The sequence below is a fragment of the Colias philodice genome, chromosome 11 (genome assembly GCF_061535455.1).
Source record: "Colias philodice isolate Cphi_HAF_F1 chromosome 11, ilColPhil1 Martin Lab GWU primary, whole genome shotgun sequence".
NCBI classification, from domain to species: Eukaryota; Metazoa; Arthropoda; class Insecta; order Lepidoptera; family Pieridae; genus Colias; species Colias philodice.
In genome coordinates, this window is record NC_143096.1 from 6,202,598 (window position 1) to 6,221,491 (window position 18,894).

An 18,894-nucleotide genomic window follows, 5' to 3' on the forward strand; every position below is an offset into this window, starting at 1 on the left:
TTAACATAATTTAATGCAAAAAGACATTGCTATTCAAATATTTTCTTCAACGTCTTTATTTTATTAAACTTTACAAAGTAACGAGCAAAACAGAAGCTTTTCCTTGTCATCTGTGACATGAATAGCAGTCAATGGGGATTAAGGTATAAAAGTTCAAAGATTGTTTTGTATCATGTAGTACCTTTGAAAAGAATGTGTGTGGAAGGCAAGTGCATTCTGGTTGCTGGTAGCAGACGCACCCGCGTCGTGTTGCGGCTATGTTTACTCAGCGTGGTGCGAGGTGACGCGCTCGCGCCGCGCCCGTCCTCGTATATAGGGTTGTTATTTGGAATTAACATCTTTTAAGATTAACACATTTTTATCAAGATAATTATTTGAGATAAAAAAAATGTTATGAGTTACAGTTCCATCGGGTTTCTTCAATTATTAAACAATTTTATACTATACAGTTAATTTTTTTAAAACTTTGTGTCAGTAAATATGTTTTGGTTAAATATTTTTTTCTCTCTTTATATATTTTACAGATTGTTTAAAGTATAAAATTTTTACATAGTTAATTTAAACACGGTTGTTATTGATTAATTGTAAAATTCCATCATCATTCGCAATATCTATTTTGTTTACTTTCTGATGTCGTTACTAATTAATGGATTTTCTTGTTTAATTTGCTGCAGCCTGCAATTACTATTATGCAATTTCTTCGGCAAGCGGAGGATTTGGAAATAATGATAAAAAAACATCGCCTTTTCAGGTAGAATGTTATGAGTACATTGCTTTATTAATAACGCTCTACAAACGAAACTGATCACATATACTTTACATGATTAGTCAGTTTGTAAATTTATAGCTGTAACAGCCCTACATCTACTAAGCATCCTTATAAATTCACACAAAACCCGTGAAAGTATAATAACATGGAAAACTTAAATCGCGTCCCCAAATACATTTGATCAAATAACAAATACAAGGAAGTCGTGACGTTTCCAATTTATTACTTGTTCTTAGCGATTATCTAAACTATTTTAAAAGCAGTTAATTTAAGCTCGACTTATTTTAAAATCAGGAAGGGAAACACTGCGTGCTTCGAGTATTTCTACCACAACTTATGTTGCCTCCTGTGCGCACGTGAGTTAGCTCTTGGAGTACTCAATTGTGAAGCAAAAACTGTATATCAGCTATTATTTTGAGTTTATCACCTGATTGGTTAAATATTTTTACGATAGGGAAACATTAACAAAAAAAGAACGGTTTATTTTAGGGTAGAGTTTAAGGTAGAGTTTCTGAGAAGGACAATATAAATACATACATAACATGTTTATTTATTTGTTGAACATACTTTACCATTATCTTAGTCTTAGATAGATAATAAATATAAAATAGTTCATTTTTAATTAGGTCTAAATACCTAATCTATCAATGAAATGTAAATTTGCCGCTTGATCTCTATTAAGTATACTGCTCTATACAACGTGAAGATCTAACTTTAGCGGTCACATATTTTCACTAAAACCGAGGCGAGGAGAGGCCGGAATGATAGTTATTTGATAAAGCCCAGCTAACCAACTTGCTGGAACATTTATTAGTTGTTATGTGTGTAGAATATTATGGCAATACTTATTAAGGAAATTAATAAAATAAAAAACAAGACGTAGGTACATAGTGATTATACTGCGTAGTTAGGTTATTTTTATTGATTTCATCTGATATGAATAAAAACAAATGCGCACAATTTTATCTTTCTAAGAAACGTGTTTTATAGCTAAAAATGATTATTCAGTATTTGAGTGATACGTACTTTAAAATGTTGTGTCATTCACTAGTTCTGTTATCAATCGCAGGTATGGAATTCAAACATGAATCATCGTCAAGTGGCGCGTACTCTTCGGGATCTTTTGCTTGGAGTGAAAGAGATAGTTAAATGTGCCACCATTCAGATTTAATTGACTGGTTACGAACTCGGACCCTGCCGCGGCCGTAGGGACGTAACGTTACTTAACATCGACTTTCTAAAAATTCCAAATGTGTAGTTCTTAGGTTACTCTGTATGAATAACAATTCTTTTTTGGAATACCCTGCATTCGTTTAATCTGAATGAGTTACGCCTCACGATCGAAGTATTACAACCGCTCAATACTTAATTTAAATTCAATGTATACTCAGTCACGATGCAATAGGGGATATCCATACCTTGACTTGTAAACAATAAAATTGTAAGCGATAACCGAGTAGAATGTCGATACGACTCTCCAAACCAAAACATCGGTATGTCAACGACAAAAACACGTAGTAGAGTAGTGGTGGGGATCAAAGATTATAGTCCTTCGAAAATGCAGTCGACCTATAACGCACACACGTTTCTTTAACTCACACAAATTTAAAGAGCGCCGAATTCCTTAATAATTTAAGCTCTATTGCAAAGAAATACAGTTCATTGGTTTTGGGCATAATGCGTTCGATGTATTCACACGGCGCGACCGCGATACCAGTAACTTAGAACAGAAACGTAGAGCGCTGCTTGAACACAGTAAACAATTCTTCGGTTATTTTTATTCCCTTTCTTGAAATAACATTAACGTTATTAAACTTATTTATCAATAAATACGAAAATATGAATATATAATACAAGTAATAATAACATTTGTAATTTAAGTTAAATTACTTTATTATTTAAAAATATCTTTGGACAAAAAATTATTTATGTGAATTAAAATGCATATTTTATGTGTTTAATTAAAAATAGCCAATGAATATCTTAACAATATATTAATATCAAAATCTATATTAAGAACGTAGAATGTATTTAATTCATTAAAAACATGCACCCTTTGTAATGGAATATTTATAATTAGATATACGATGTTGTTGATTAACGTTATACTGGGTAATGGTACGCATATGTGCGACATCAATGAACGAGACATTAACCTCAATTCAAATATTATCAGTGTAGTAAACAATTTCTAATGTTGACTTTCTGTGCTGCAATTTAAAAACAGATACATATTTAGAAAGACTTGTCACACATAAGATTAGTTTCGATGAACCTAATAATATTAATTAGATTATATAAAATAAAAACACAAATAAGTTGTTTTACTCTTATTTAAAAAAATGAAATAAGAAACAAAAACTTACTCGAAGACGGAACTGCATTTCCGCTCGTGCTTCCGCTCATGTTAACAAAAATATAACAACATGCACCATAAATATCACCTCCGATTACAATCCATCCTCTTTATTTCGTAAAATCACTATTTACATCGAGTTCATTCAACGTACTCGGTAAATTAAAAACAAGTTATCAACTATCAAAATGAGTGGAGTGCATGAGAGCGAACGCGGAGAGCGCGTGCGCGCGGAGCGGCAAACGGCGTGTAGGCCGACAACTCGACTCGACTGCAACGAAAATAGTGTCGACACTCGGCGCGCACTGATGCGGTCTGTCCCTTCCCGGATATAGCCAAGCAAGTAGTTTTTAAAATAGAGAAGTTAACGGAACGTGTACGCTGCCCGAAAGCGCCGGCTGCTTTACCCCAATCCAAAATGTGTCACTTGTAGGCGAGGCGCAATGTGGAGAACATTCCTAGCAGTCGTAAGATACGGAATACCACACTACAACAACACGCCTCCCGCCGACCACTTCCATTCACGCAATACCAATCACTATTAAATATGCAACTAATGAAGCTAGTAAACAAATCCAACTTTGTGCCAAATTAATTTACTTATTTCTTTTTTAATAAAATAATAAGTAGAGTTTGAATTTAACATAGTTCATTTAATTGAAATCATATTAAATTACACTAACTATCATCACATTTTAAGGAAGTGTTTTGAAGCGAGGCAAATATAATATATTTGGCTAAAAAATAATATGGTTAATTTTTAGTTTAATTCAATTTCAAATAAAAGGGCTGAACGTATAAAGCAAACATTTATTTGCTCGCTACCACACTGTTAAACTCTTAAGAAATAAACGGCAGATTAAAATGAGGTTGAAGTATTTTCACCTACCCCAAACAGAAGGAAGTCCCCTCATGGACTTGTCAAATTCTGACAAACTTGCTCGTCAAGACTATTGTCGCTAATCTAATCCATGAATGATTATACAACAACAATGGTTCGCGCACAAAAAAGAAAAAATACAAGTTTGGAAAATAATAAAACTCGACTGATTGTCACGTTCACTTTCACCCCGTATATTATTCATTTAGCTAGTTAGAGATATTATTTTTCTATACGCATAAATGTAAAATAAATTAGATGAACTAATTTAGACAATTGTAGCTCGCTCCCCTTATGAATAAGTGGAACCTTTACTATTATATCTTAGATATTTTGTAGTCGGTTTATAGTATAGTATGTGTAGTAATTAAGTCAGTTACAGTCAGTCCATAGGTTTTATTTTTTTAATGATGATTTATGATTTGCAATTTATTTTATGCTGCTTAATAAAACAGAACAATTAATAAATCCTTGTTATTTAGATTTCTACGATAAATCCACATATTTATTTTGTAAAATTTAAAAATTAAATATCGATTATATTATATATCGGTAATTAATATCCTTTTACTATATATACCTATCAATTGATAGTTTTGATTGAGTATCTATACATATAATAAATCTGTAGAAGGGTCAATTCTGTACATTGAAAATATTGAAAAAATAAATAGTAGGGGGTGTTACTGGATCGATACCAAACCCAAATATGTGATAAAAAAAAATTTTTGTCTGTCTGTCTGTCTGTATGTGAAGGCATCACGTGAAAACTAACGGTTCGATTTCGATGAAACTTGGTATAATTGTACCTTATTATCCTGGGCATAAAATAGGATACTTTTTATCCCGAAAAATACGTAGAAAAAAAATAAATCTTAATTTTTCCGCGCGGACGGAGTCGCGGGCGGAAGCTAGTTTTTAATATAATTTATTAGTTTACAATCGAAAAAATTTTTGTACACATTGTAATATTCTCCAAAAGCAAACATAACGTAATATAAATCAAACGGGCTTTAATTGTCCACTGTTTTCTGGCCAAGCTAAGTATTTTTCTATTGTTTAAAATAACGTTAACGATAAATATAAAATAAACTATTAAACATGTTCTATTAAAAACCGTCATAGCGAACTTTATCTATTCATTACAGCCCTTTGACCCAGTTAACTATAATGATAAAATTATTACATATTATTTCATGAAAACTAATCATGAATAACACAGATTATTCTCCACATATATAGAATTGAGTCATTCTAAATACTCAAAGAAATTAGTAAAATACAAGCTAGTGTTTTTGTGGTTAGCTTAAGTTTACGTATATTTGAATAAAACGATTTCGGAATGTATTGAGTAAAATTAGGGCATCACAATTTACATATGTTTCAACCAATTTGCCCGTTGCACCTGCATAGCGCAGCTTTAAGGAAAACTTTAAACTAGTTGAGCAGGTTTCACTTACAGCATTTGCATTTAACTTTCAAAGGTGTAAGTTTCAACAGAAAAGATTAACGTATTATCTATTTCCAATCACTTTAATGGAGGTAAATTAAAAATGTCGTTTTAATTAACATTTACGTAATATATAGATTGCTGTTAAAAGCTGTAATATATTTATCAATCTATTTAAAGCGTTTGAGAAAATTTAAATTCTAATTAATAATTTTTGCCTTTTCTTACGTAGATATACTTAGATAGATATATAGATATCTTAAACATGATTCTTATTTTTTACTAGTCGAAAAACGAATTTTTTTTCTGGTCTCTTTCATAGGAAGTATGAAATATTCAATATTATTTTACAAAGAAATAAAAAAAATCTAGCCCTTAATACGGTAAAAGCTTAAAAAGCTCACTAGCGATTTGTGAGGTATACTGAACTAACTTAAGCTTACTAAACTTGCCATAAACTTAGTTCGTTATTCCTTTGGTAGATGGCAGTTTTAAAATATTTCTATTGCAAATGGAGTATTTTATATGTCTGCTAGATGGCAGCCTCATGGCAGTATTTTACACTGCCATCTAGTAGAAAATGAGGAAATTAACGCGATCAATATCAAAACATTTTGGCAACGCTTTGTAGTTAGTTTTGAGGAAAGAAAAATCACCCTTCATGAAATATATTATTCACTTTGAAATGGGGCGGTGCTAGGGGGTGTTACCTTTTGTATCTACATTTTTAGGTATTTTATAATATCAGGGGAAATCTCGTGAGCAAGTAAAGAATTTTATGTGGATATTTGTATTGTAAGAAGTGACTGAATGTAAAAATAATTTACAAGAACACTTTTAAGTTAAAAATAGACATAAAAAGATTATTCGTACATTTGGTTTTACATATTATTCAATATCAAATATTAGCCGTAATTATATTTTCTGTGGATAGAGCTACCCTTTTTTAGGTTATGTAGAGCAGTTTAATATTATCCTTCATCCTTAGTTTTTCTATTTTCCAATCCTTGAACATTTTATTCCATAAACATTCATACATAAATAGATGTTCCGATTGAAATCACGTCGTAAATATAGCTACATAACTGTTTTTACTCTTTTATATTCATCTTTGAATTTTCACCCCTCAGTTGTTGTAATAATGATATTAATGTATACTTGTACGCTTTGTATGTTCTATGAGTACAATAGTATTCATATATATAAAATAAATAAATAACTAATACAATAGATAATATATGAGGCATTACGTTCATACTATGGTTTATTTTCTTGTTATGACCGTTAGTTTGTAAACTTTCACTGAATTAACATCACGTTTCAAAGAATTTACAAGAAGTGAAGTCACGAACAAATATGTTTGCTGTCTCTGTTGGAGTGTTATATTCCACAATCTGTGACTACTATAATACAACAGATAAGCATTTGCACTGACGAATTTGCCAAAAATTCTTTGCATATTATTTTCATATCATATTTGGATAGTCATACGACAAAAAACAAATGTAAAAAAATGGTTGTCTGTAAAGTCGGTTTACTGACGATAGTTGAACGTGACAACGTCCGATTGTGCTTCTTTGTCGCTCGTTCCGCGCTCTCGCTTGCACTTCAAGCCTTACATGGAACGCCTCAGAGCGAGGTAACGCCGCATGAGTCATGTTTTTTCGTGCGTGCAGCCGGCTCTATCGAATTATAAGATGTTGTCACGTCAAAAAAGGCTCATATTAAACTACATATCGAAGTACCTATAAATTGTTAAAAAAAATGTATACCTACTTACAGTTATTTTCTCTCTTTTTATAGAGATTTGCTCTATCAATAATTTTGACAGAGCACACTGCCAATTACATAACTGCAAATGCATATATTTATTATACATATTATGGTAAATAACTTACAAACTTTGGTATATACGGCTGCGTCGCCATTCAATGTACCATTGACGATGGGTACAGGTGGTGGCTTCGTGTACTCAAGCTCATGAGCCGGGATCCAAGAAGCGGCTGCCGCTGCCGCAGCCGCAGCCGCTGCCGCGCATACACTGCACTCTGGAAATACATCGCATTATTATTAGTTCAATAATACTACATTAATTTAATAAACCTTATCACTTGGCAAGAAACTGCGTATTGTTTAGAAAATGTTGTAACATCTTGTTGGTAAGCAAGACTCTGTTTCGGTTATATAGTATGTACGGAACAGTGAGACATGAACAGAAAAACGATGCTAAATTAAATGTTAATTTTTAAAAGATAAAGAGTGATCAGAAAGTTTGTTACAATTTTCCTAATACCGATCTAGCTGGGGGATTCTCGCAATGTTTCAAACATAATACGACGAAATATAAAAAAAAAATATTAAACTTTTCACCTTACGCTTCTTCTAAATCGCAAAACAGCCAAGCCAGATATTTGAAATAAAGTTTAGTTAGGACTTGTGTAGAATTCGTTAGATGTTTGGCTCTACTTAATGATATTATCTAATAAGTTTTTCAGAGTATATAAGCCTTAGTTATTGATGAGTTTTGTCAACATTTTCAATGAAAACGCTTTTTATGTGTTAAAATAAATATAGCTCAGAATAATGTTAGTTTTTGTATCCAGATACCAAGAAGCGCTTTTTTTATTATAACAATAGAGTAGTAATCAATTATGTTTAAAATTGGATCTTGTATTACATGATTACATTATCAAATATAGATAATATGAATCGGCTTAGAATCCATATATCACTAGTCAGTCGTAATTATATTGAAATATTGCGATACAACTATAACCTAAAATACATGCAAATAGAGTAAAAATTGCAAATCTCATTATTATGGAATACTATCCATGTACCTAATTCATTCAACCGATTTTGCATGTTCAACTAACATAAAATCAAATAGGTATACAAACACTAATATCGTTCATGTTCCTAGTGTTAATTTCTTTTCAATATAAAGTACACTAGTTGAAAATATAATAGAGTAAGCAGTAAAAGGCTGACGATAAAATTAATTTAAATAACATCGTAACATATGGCGCCTAAGTAAATGTCTTAATATTTATTTTTGTTAATTTGTTTCGTTATCTAAAAAATTTAAAATGAAATTAAATTGAAAATAAGATTTTTGAAAGATTCCTAGATCTCTACGTACCTTTCCCTAGATCTATATACCACGTAAGTACATTATGATAGCTACGAGATTTTAGGCTCGCCTTTAATTTCAACAAACTATATTATAATTTAATCGTTATCGTGTGTTTGTATATATGTATATACATATATTTAAAATATGTTTTTATGATCTAAAGATATTGATAAAAATTATTGTTATACTGGAACTCTACGTTTCTCCATTTTTTATAAAAATATGATGCTTTACAGTGTATTTCAGGTATTGAACGATAATAATATATAAGAAAAGAGAATAATATTTATTAATATAATAAAATTATATTATATCCACCACAAAGAGCAACACTGTCAAAAATATGTAAGTACTTAGGTACGGTGAGATGAATGGCATTGGATTTGTTTCATGTACATTTGATATTATTAAATAACACAATATAATCTATGACGGATATTAATCATCGCGGTATTTTGTAACAATTTTACTAATAAATAGACCCACTAATACAATAAAAAATCGACAGTTTTGCCTGCTTGTTTAATTATATTCTATCTTTTAATCTATTTATGCCTTACTTCTATCTCAGTTTATATTTGAAAATTTTACTTATATGGTACCTACCTATATTTAATAAAAAGATTTATTTCAATAGTTTATTGCATTGTCCTGAATTTACAATTATGTATTAATTAATCGATAGATTAACGTTCTGGTTGGAATCCTATTATATTTTTAATTCACTAATAAGAATTGATTTGCCCTATTAGACCGTTTTCATATTAGCTACATCAGCTAATTAGACTAGCCAATTCTTACAAATACGTATGCTAATATTTTTACGTAGGTATAAAATTAAATTACATAGAATATAAAATATACAAGCTCTCACCCTTCATGGATGCGATAGCCCTCCACTCTGAAGATAAAGGACACCCCAAATCACCACATAACAATTCTTGATTATAAATGTGAGTCCATTTTGAAAAATCGATGATTATAGATGATAATTGCGCGAAAATTAACGACTCTTATTTTAAACGGCGATTTAGTAATAAAAGAGTTTTAATCGCTTTTTAAAATCAATTAAATCACATCGGCGGTAACATCATTAATAATTATAGGATAAATTATAATCAACATGCTACCGACGTGGCGCGTATGAGGTTATACGAAGAACTGCGTACAATTTTTGCGTGAACCAAGGGTGACGCGCAAGAATGGGGATGCTGGCTTTATTTTTAGTAAATAAGCAATTTCGATTTTACAAAAGTTCAGCAAATTATTTGCTGGTATTTTTTCGGACAATAGAGCTATACAAATTGTTTTGTACATTAATACATTGGTAGATAATGAGGTTGATATCAATGTGAAATTAAAAATATAAGCTAGATTTTTATTGGCTTAGGGATTTTAGAAACATTGATTTGATTACAATGTACTCAATTTATTTGGAAGATTTCGATGGTAGTTTTTATAAAAAACCAACGATATATTTTTCTATAACGATCTTCCCATTCAGTTGATGAAAAAACGTTTCAAATAGTACAAACTAAAAATACTATTCCAATCGTCTATTCTTAAATTTTAAAACTATAAATGAAAAACAATGTGAAATTAAAAATATAAGCTAGATTTTTATTGGCTTAGGGATTTTAGAAACATTGATTTGATTACAATGTACTCAATTTATTTGGAAGATTTCGATGGTAGTTTTTATAAAAAACCAACGATATATTTTTCTATAACGATCTTCCCATTCAGTTGATGAAAAAACGTTTCAAATAGTACAAACTAAAAATACTATTCCAATCGTCTATTCTTAAATTTTAAAACTATAAATGAAAAAACAAGCTCTACAATAAACAAAAACTGAGCCATCTTAGTTAACAGTACGGACTAGGTCTCGAATATAAATAGGAATAAAACGTAGATTACTAAAATAGACATCAAAAATTATATTATTGTGAGATAATAATTGTTAGCAGCTCTCATTTACAAATGTAAATATACAAATAGGTACCTACGCATAAAAATCTTACAAGAATTTCCAATTTTAGAAGAACTTATCTTATTGCTTGTGCGGGATTCTTTTGGATATTATATTATGATTTAATAAATATTGTTTAAATAGATTTCTGGCTTAAAATAAAAGATAAGCTAAATGATATAAATTTAACCGCACCGTACGTTACGGAGGTAACTAAATAATTTGCATGAACATTTCTGTTTTGAACATTGAACATATTTTTTAATTGAGCTCAATTTCAATTTCTTAATTGTCAATCTACTAATTACTTGATATTGATTTACACGACTAATCATCATTAATTCTTATCAAGTCAAAAATTATTTAAATCAAAAGTCAAGCACAAAAAGCGCTATTTACTTAATAAAAAATCTTTGTCATTAAAATATTTTCTGTCAAGTACTAGTTAGATGGGCTTCTAAATAAATTAAATATTTGCTGTTACTTAATAACGCTATCAAAAAAATATAATACAATGTTGTTAGCGGCCATATTTGTGAGCTTTGGCGACGCATGCGCAGTACTGGTGAATGCAGACAGCCGGCCGTCCGCACATCTGCTGGTCAACTCGTGGACACAATGCTTACACTCCTGTGTCTATGATTTGGGTACAATTTAGACCATTTTTGAGCGCATTTATTTTATGACTATAAACTAGAAAATATAGACAATGTTTGCCTTATTTGAGTCGGCCTGCTTTTCAAGTTCCTATATCAATTATTAATATAAACAACTACATATAGCCCGTTCCTAAAAGCTTATAAAATAGATCTATAAAATCTCTTTGTCTCTTCCTCTGATCGAATCATGTAATTTTGTCTACTCACGTACTTAGTTAGTATTTATTTTATTTCATTATAAATAAAACAGTGAACATTGAGAAATCAAAACTAAACTTATATGGCTGCATTTGCATATGATAATGCAATTCTTTATAATGGACTTTTCCTTAAAATTTACACACAAGTTTACTTCAGACAGTAACATGGCTACCCTGGTACATATTACCTGATCCACCCTTAAATCACAAATACAACTGCATGTTCAACGCTCTACATTTTGGAAATGTAGATTATCAATTATTTTACGCCTATAGTATAATATTAGTAATTTTTAGGAAATCCACGAAAAATATTGCACCTACATATAATTTACTACATACTCTTAATAAATGATAAGACTATATTAGAAAAAGATAGTTTAAAGTTCACCCTCAGATAAATTGATATTCAATTTGATTTATTACAGTCTTAAACTTAAAGGATTTTTTGAGACCATTAATGATCAAATCATGGTATTGATGACCGTCCATAAAAAGGTAATAAAAAATGCGATAATGTTTCGTGAAATATTTATATTTAATAAGCACTCGGATCAAAGGCCATGCTCTTTTGTAAATAGGGGAGGATGGACTTTTTTACGTAAAAAGTGTCGAATAAAAAATGTCCACAAAAAAGTAATCTCGCGCGTGGCCGACACAATAGGCGTGATAATAAGGATCGACGTTTTATATTAAAAATGCAATTGTATCAAAACAACAATTGTGGTTTTAATTAATTACTTTCTTTTTCTGAAGTGTATCTGACTATGAGAACAACTTCTTTCTCGATGAAAAGTTAAGTTATAAAACAAAGCTTAACGAAATGACATTCTTACTATGAGTATTTGTAAAAAGCTTAAAATACTAAGTATTTGAAGCTCTATAAAGGTTGTCAATAAATTGCATAATAATTACATAGTTTAGAATTTAAACAGCGTTCAATTATAAAATTTAAAATTAAGATATGGTTGCAATAATAATAAAAAGAAATAAAAAAAGCATCAATAGGCATGTGCAGCTTTATTTTTTACGTTGAATTCGATAATTTGCGAATGACCGTTGGCTGTCAATCAATTCAGAACAAGGGCGACTCTAAAAAGCTGACCCCTCGTTGACCACATAAAAAAATCGCAAAAAAATCACAATAGAACGTAAAAGCAATAAACTCCTGGGATAAGCCTAAATTAATGGGAGCTGTATTCATAGCAACGACATTCGCGTTCCAAAATGTACTATGCTATGCAGGCCTACAAATAACTGGAATAACTGCCGCAAATTTAAATAAAAATAAATAGGTAATTTGTTACCGTTCGTTTAGTGTAATTACAAAAAATATAATGTGCTTTGTGTGCGCCTATAACTTTTTTTTATTAACTTTTTTTACGATGGTAACCAACGCTTACTTCCTTATTTATTAAGTCTATATAGGTATAAAAGTTAAATAAGTACGTTGATGATTTATTAGAAATAAATTTTTATTAGGTATTTTTTTGTTATATAAAGTTTATTACAATTGATTGTCTAGCTGCTAAGATGTAAAAACTTTTCTACATTGTATGTATTTTATAACTATTTTTCACTGCAAAAATTTTAAACACAAATGGAAAGGTCTATCTGCAATGCATTTTGCAAAATAGTTTCAAATTATATGCGAAACCTAAATCTATTTCTTAAATGATTACTAACTAACATGAGTTATCATTGACTACAGATTATTGATTCTAAACGAGTACAAATATAATGATGCTAGATAAGTTCTTTTGCTTGCTGAAATTTTAATTTTATGCTAAATATGTAACATTTCGTTATAATTTTGCGCATGCGTCATTTTAATATAAGGGTAACGAAATAGCCCCCATAAACTGCGTGGGGGCGTTTGGACCCACGATGCAACAAAATGACAACTTTTTGCCTATTTGACAATGCTCTTCACTCGGAGCCCTCTCACAAACACGCTCTCTTGTGAATAAAACTACAATACACGAATTAAAATATGACAAAACTGAGTGACATGTTAAATTGTGATGATTAGTTTGCTTATCGAATATACGAAATGCCAAGCAAATTTGGGGAGTGAGTGGTAAGAGATGTAAATTCAATCGAAATATAATAGTGCTTATAATCCATGCAAAATTTTTGTTATCTCTATTTGATCCAATAATAATTGAGGCGTATACAATACTGTTCAATAATTAGCAATGTTCTTTTCAAATCAAATGTTATAGAAGTTTAAAAAAGGTATCTTCTTAAAAGCTGCATTCATACATTATAATCTTGTAAACCTTTGTAATATTTCAATAATATTCGCAACCTTCCTAACATGTTTGTAATTCTACATTCTGCAAGTGTAAATTGAATTTGAATTTGAACAAATATGCATATGGACTTCAACTGAAAAGTTGCATGTTCCGTAAATATTAAGTAAGAAACTAGTAACTACATAGAATTAGAAGTAGGATATAGTAATCATAAAGTAATCAGTAATCAGGAGCTGTTTTTACAGTCACGCTTTTAAACAGCCTTTCTCCATTTTTCTTTTATTTTGTACAATAAAGCAAGAGAAAATAGTATACTTAACATAGAGTTGAATTTGTGACCAAAATAATTTATGTATTCCTAATTATTTTATTGTTGTCACCCAATTTGTTATTGTGAACTAAATTTAAATATTGAATTGTGTTTTTGCAAAAAAATAATACTTAGAGTTTTATTTATATCAACTGTAGGTACGTCCATATCTATATGATATCTTTTGGAACTGAATTTTATTATAAGTATTTAGGTAGTAAATATAAGTTCATAAAGGAAAGTGAAAATAGTAAACTTAGATAGATCAATAATCGATAGGTAATTATAAATTAATTAGAAAGAACATCCTTACTACGGCGTGGAGCTTTTTATATTTAGAAATAATGTTAAAGTATATATCTTATAAATTTTAATAATAACTAACTTATTATTGGTTGTAACCACAGAAATGTTATTTGGATCGAAAATATTAAAACATGTCCTATTTTACATTCACGTATCTAATATATTATGTTTTCATTGATTTAAAACAAATTCAAAATTTCGTCTACCAAAAAAATCTACAAAATAAGCATAAAATAGCTGATTACAAATTTCATCAGCATTGTTCCGAATTTTTTGCGAACATGTACCTAGGGCGCGGGCCCTTTAGGATAAAATACAATATGATTGGTTGGTTTTCGGAGGGACGCGATGCGCAAGGTCGAGGGTCGACCGCAACTCCGCGCAGCCAATCAATTCGTTCATTTTTTAAATAAAGAACATAAAAATGGTAAAAAAACGAGAGACATACACATGTACCCTTATGTAACAATAACAAATGATCTTGCATTGGTTACTTACGTATGAATAAAAAATGTTATAGCTTATGAGATAGTGATGGAGAATCTTTCGCTTCATAAAACAGAAATAATCGAAGTATTTGTTAATATGTTTATAGATATTTGTAAAAGAAAAAAAAGGATATCAAAATTATTTTTAAGTAGCTGTTTGAAGGACGAGAAAATAATCTCTACTTACATGCAATGTTAAAAAAGTAATCGGTGACAGGACAACATGAGGTTCAACTTATAGACCACATTTTATTATAAAAAATAATGTTCAGGGTGAATACAGAGTCATGGGGGATAAAAATAATTTCATGTCTCTTCTTCGTAAGATCCACGAGATAAAAAAAAATGCGAGCGAAGACGCGGGTGGAAAGTTAGTGCTAGCAATTATTTAAGTACTATATTATCTGTGCTTATCTTATACTCTACAAAAACCAGAACAGCTTCTTCTTATAATTAAGTACTTAAAACCAGTATTATACTATTATCTGTGATCGAAACCTAACTTACTCCTAATCAACTTCTAAGTAATTTTCGTATTATTATTACCCTAATACCATGGCTAATACGTACACTGAAATATTTTCAATCATAATTACCGGATCATTTCTAAACATACATATTATATACGAAATATAAAAATTTCTTTCGAATACAAAAAAGCTGGGGCTTTTTATATTATTGCGCCACCTATAACTTTATTGATCTAACTACATGAACACACACAAAGTGGGGCAGCTAACAGATATATTCCATTATTGGACAGATGTCACTTTATCAATAATTGTATTGGTTCATAAATATTTTCTTTTTTGTATATCCACAAAAATCTGTCTAGATTTAGATTGTTGACTAAATAACTCACGTTACATGACAAAATGAAATTAATATTCGTTTATTAGTACGAAAAACTTTTTCAACTTCAGTTACATGAACGTCTATTTGCGCCATCTGGCGGGTTCATCGTTATACTTTTTAGATGCAAGATTTAAGAGAAACCAAAGTCCACGAAGCGTCATTTTGTAATAACTTACAGATTGTACACTAGATGGCAGTTATTGCTCTAATGTGTGTTTAAAATGTAAGAAAGTTTATGTTTTTTTAATATAATAAATTTTTCTATTAAAAGAATACCGCAGACATTCGAAAAACCTTCATTTTTATTCTCATGTTTGTAACAAATTATAGTTACGATTATTAAAATAAAATAATAGAGGCTTTGACAATATGTTTATTTATATACCGATGTGTATATTAAAAAATTTTAATAGATAATTTTAATAATTTTATACACGAAATATATTTCCAAATACGAATAAGAAGTAACTTTGGCAGAATATTAGCTTAAAAAAATACCTTCATCGAACAATCATAATTGAAATATGCACCAACTACGGACTACCTATATGGACGCAATGTTTTAAGCTTAATACAACAGCCATGAATACTGGTATAGTGAGTATTTATAAAAACGTAAAATACAATAGATGTATCGAGATTATCCCGGCAGGCTGTTAGGGCGAGGGCCGGCTAACGGTAACGCCTGTTTCGATTTCGTAGAGCATTTCTCCGCTTAGTCCCGTTACTCGCCCGAAAGCACTTTTGTCGATTGCCTCGCTGCCAACGCTGCCTTCTCTACCACTGGCTTATAATATGACCGATCGCGAGTTCACTGTATTGAGAACACCATTTACTCGCCATTATATTTGTTCAAAACAAAGCCCGCCTTTTCAAATTTCGTAGCCACAATGAATGCGCTAAGTTCAACGTACAGTGACCTCATAGAGACTAGAAATAATACATAACTTTTAAGGTTTTACATAGAGATTTATCAGACTCGGATAGAAATACGCTCGGAGGCAAATAATAAAATCTAGGAACATGGCAGAAAAGCGAGATAGATCGATAAAGTTTTTGAAGCAAGTTGTGTAAGCGAGTGGCCTTGCGAGCGAAGTTGGGGTCGATGACTGCCAAGCATTTAATGCGGATGATGTTTACTTTATCGAGTGAATGTTGCCACATCAATACTTTGTTTCCTTTCAAAATCTTATGACTGCGTAGGTTGTATAATATTCCAAAATTATTCTATCTAGCCTGATTATTACACTAACGGACTAAAGTAAGATATAGGTACATATTATGTATATCCAACTGGAATAAAGTTATGGAATTGTTTCAAAGTTGTTTACTTGAACATCATTTTAGATTTGAAGAATTCGTTAAATTGAAAATGTAAAAAGTTATTTCCGAATTGATTATGTGTTCATTTAACATTTAACCAACTATTTAATCTAAAAATATTTAAACAGGTAAATGAAAATCTGGAATGATAGGTTTAAGAAAAATTATTATATGTTCATAATTAAATATGATTGTCCCAATTAAAAAATAATATTTTTTTAACTTTATGGTCTCTTTTATCACATTTTATTAAGTTTTCCCGTATTTTATATTTATTTTATACATATTACTGTTAGTTCAAATTCAATTCAGTTCAAAATATTGTACGCAATACCTTCCTTATCGTCATATCACGAAATAAAACTCATGTGCCTTTTGTCAAATTTGTATAAAAGCTTTTAACGTAAATGCCTCATAGCAGGCACTTTCAAGCTTCCGAGGCTTGCGCTGGTGACGTAATCCACGCGGTTCGATACTCTTGAAAGGCTGTGGGGTCGACGGCCGCTAGACGCGGAACCGCGGCCTACGCGATCGCTCAATTAAACCTTCCGCACTTGCCACATTTCTATGCTCTATGCAACTATGTTATTTCGACACCTACTGGCTATTCAATGCTTTTGCATACAGTTCAATGAACTTTTGATGACTCTATGATAAGCGATTCCATTATAATGATTGTAAATTAATTAGATTTACAATATTTCATAATGCTTTAGAGCTTTGGATTTAACATGTTTTATTCTATTTTACAAAAATATTTACATCAAGAGAATAAGAGGAGGAGGGTTAATTCTTGAATTTTTGTCCGTGAATTTTTTATTCTTAATTTGGTATTAAATAAAACAATATATCTATGTATAATGTATCTACGATACAAAGACTATTTTTACTTTAAATAAAAATAAACTAAAATACTGATTTTATCGCAAATCTCTTATAAAATAGGAAAGGTGGGTCCCGCAGCTTGTCTCGCATAATCAAGCACGTGTCTACGTTTGCGCCTGACAGTGTCTACATTTTAGTAAGGAAAGGTGAAATTAAATTGTCCTGTTATGTGAACTATATTACTGTGTATAAGTTTAGTGACACTCATGAATCATAAGACTATTTTTTCAAACTAAGGTGGAAATGGTGTAATTTTAAGAATATATCGAACAAAGACAAGAAAGATAAAGCCCTCTCTAGTAGGTATATCCTGACAAAAATTAGCAAACAGCCTTTCTCTCTTCGAATTTCAGGCTACTTCTATACATTTCTATAATTGTAGCACACCAAAAGTATAACAGCTTATGACATTTGAATATATGGTGTGAATGCATCGATATTGAGTACAAGTGAGAGGCGGGAAGGGCCGAAGAGAGCGAGTTACACAAGAAGGGTTACAAAACTATGGCAATGAACGCGAGTAAACCTGAACCTTGCGAACCGCTAGCCGCCGCTGGCGACAGTTGCCAGCGCGCCTAGCTGCATCTTATTGTGCATAGCAATCTCATTGTTACATGCTATCTATTTATCAATGTTGGAACTTATGTTAAATCCATCTATCGCGGTGGTTGACGCTACCTAATTTCGCTTTATTAGCGAAAAGACGTAAATAAAATCAAAACCATCACTTGTAAATAAATTACCAAATGTATTTTTAGTGCACGCATGTGTAATATATTAATGATGAAGATCAGGAGGACGGAAGACAGATATATTTATTTGTTTATAATAATTGTTTATTGCGTTTATTGTCAGATATGAGTATTTATTTTCTTTATTTATTCTTCTTAAATTGTTTTGAAGAAATAAAAATTGCACAATGCAGTAAAAAAAGTAACTCGATCGATATTTTTAACATTTCGATACTGTAAATTAACAATATAAAAATGTAGGTTTACACGCACGCTTTAACAAATCAATGCTATATATTTACTTTTTTATCTTCAT

General features: G+C 30.6%; 1 protein-coding gene and 1 long non-coding RNA gene across 4 annotated transcripts in view; both read right to left on the bottom strand.

Annotated features, from left to right (window-relative positions):
• lin-28 (protein lin-28 homolog) overlaps nucleotides 1-3,581 on the bottom strand; it is a 73,843-nt gene extending 70,262 nt beyond the window's left edge. For both annotated transcript variants that reach the window (XR_016316285.1, XM_089700842.1), the window contains exon 1: nucleotides 3,136-3,581. Coding sequence is in view for 1 of the 2 variants with exons in the window: in XM_089700842.1 (XP_089556968.1) it covers nucleotides 3,136-3,175 (40 nt within the window). In the remaining variant the exon portion in view is untranslated. The remainder of the gene's footprint in view (nucleotides 1-3,135) is intronic.
• Nucleotides 3,582-7,363: 3,782 nt separating this feature from the next.
• Nucleotides 7,364-18,894, bottom strand: part of LOC149484622 (uncharacterized) — a 48,353-nt gene continuing 36,822 nt past the window's right edge. For both annotated transcript variants that reach the window (XR_016316287.1, XR_016316286.1), the window contains exon 4: nucleotides 7,364-7,503. This is a non-coding gene — a long non-coding RNA (uncharacterized LOC149484622). The remainder of the gene's footprint in view (nucleotides 7,504-18,894) is intronic.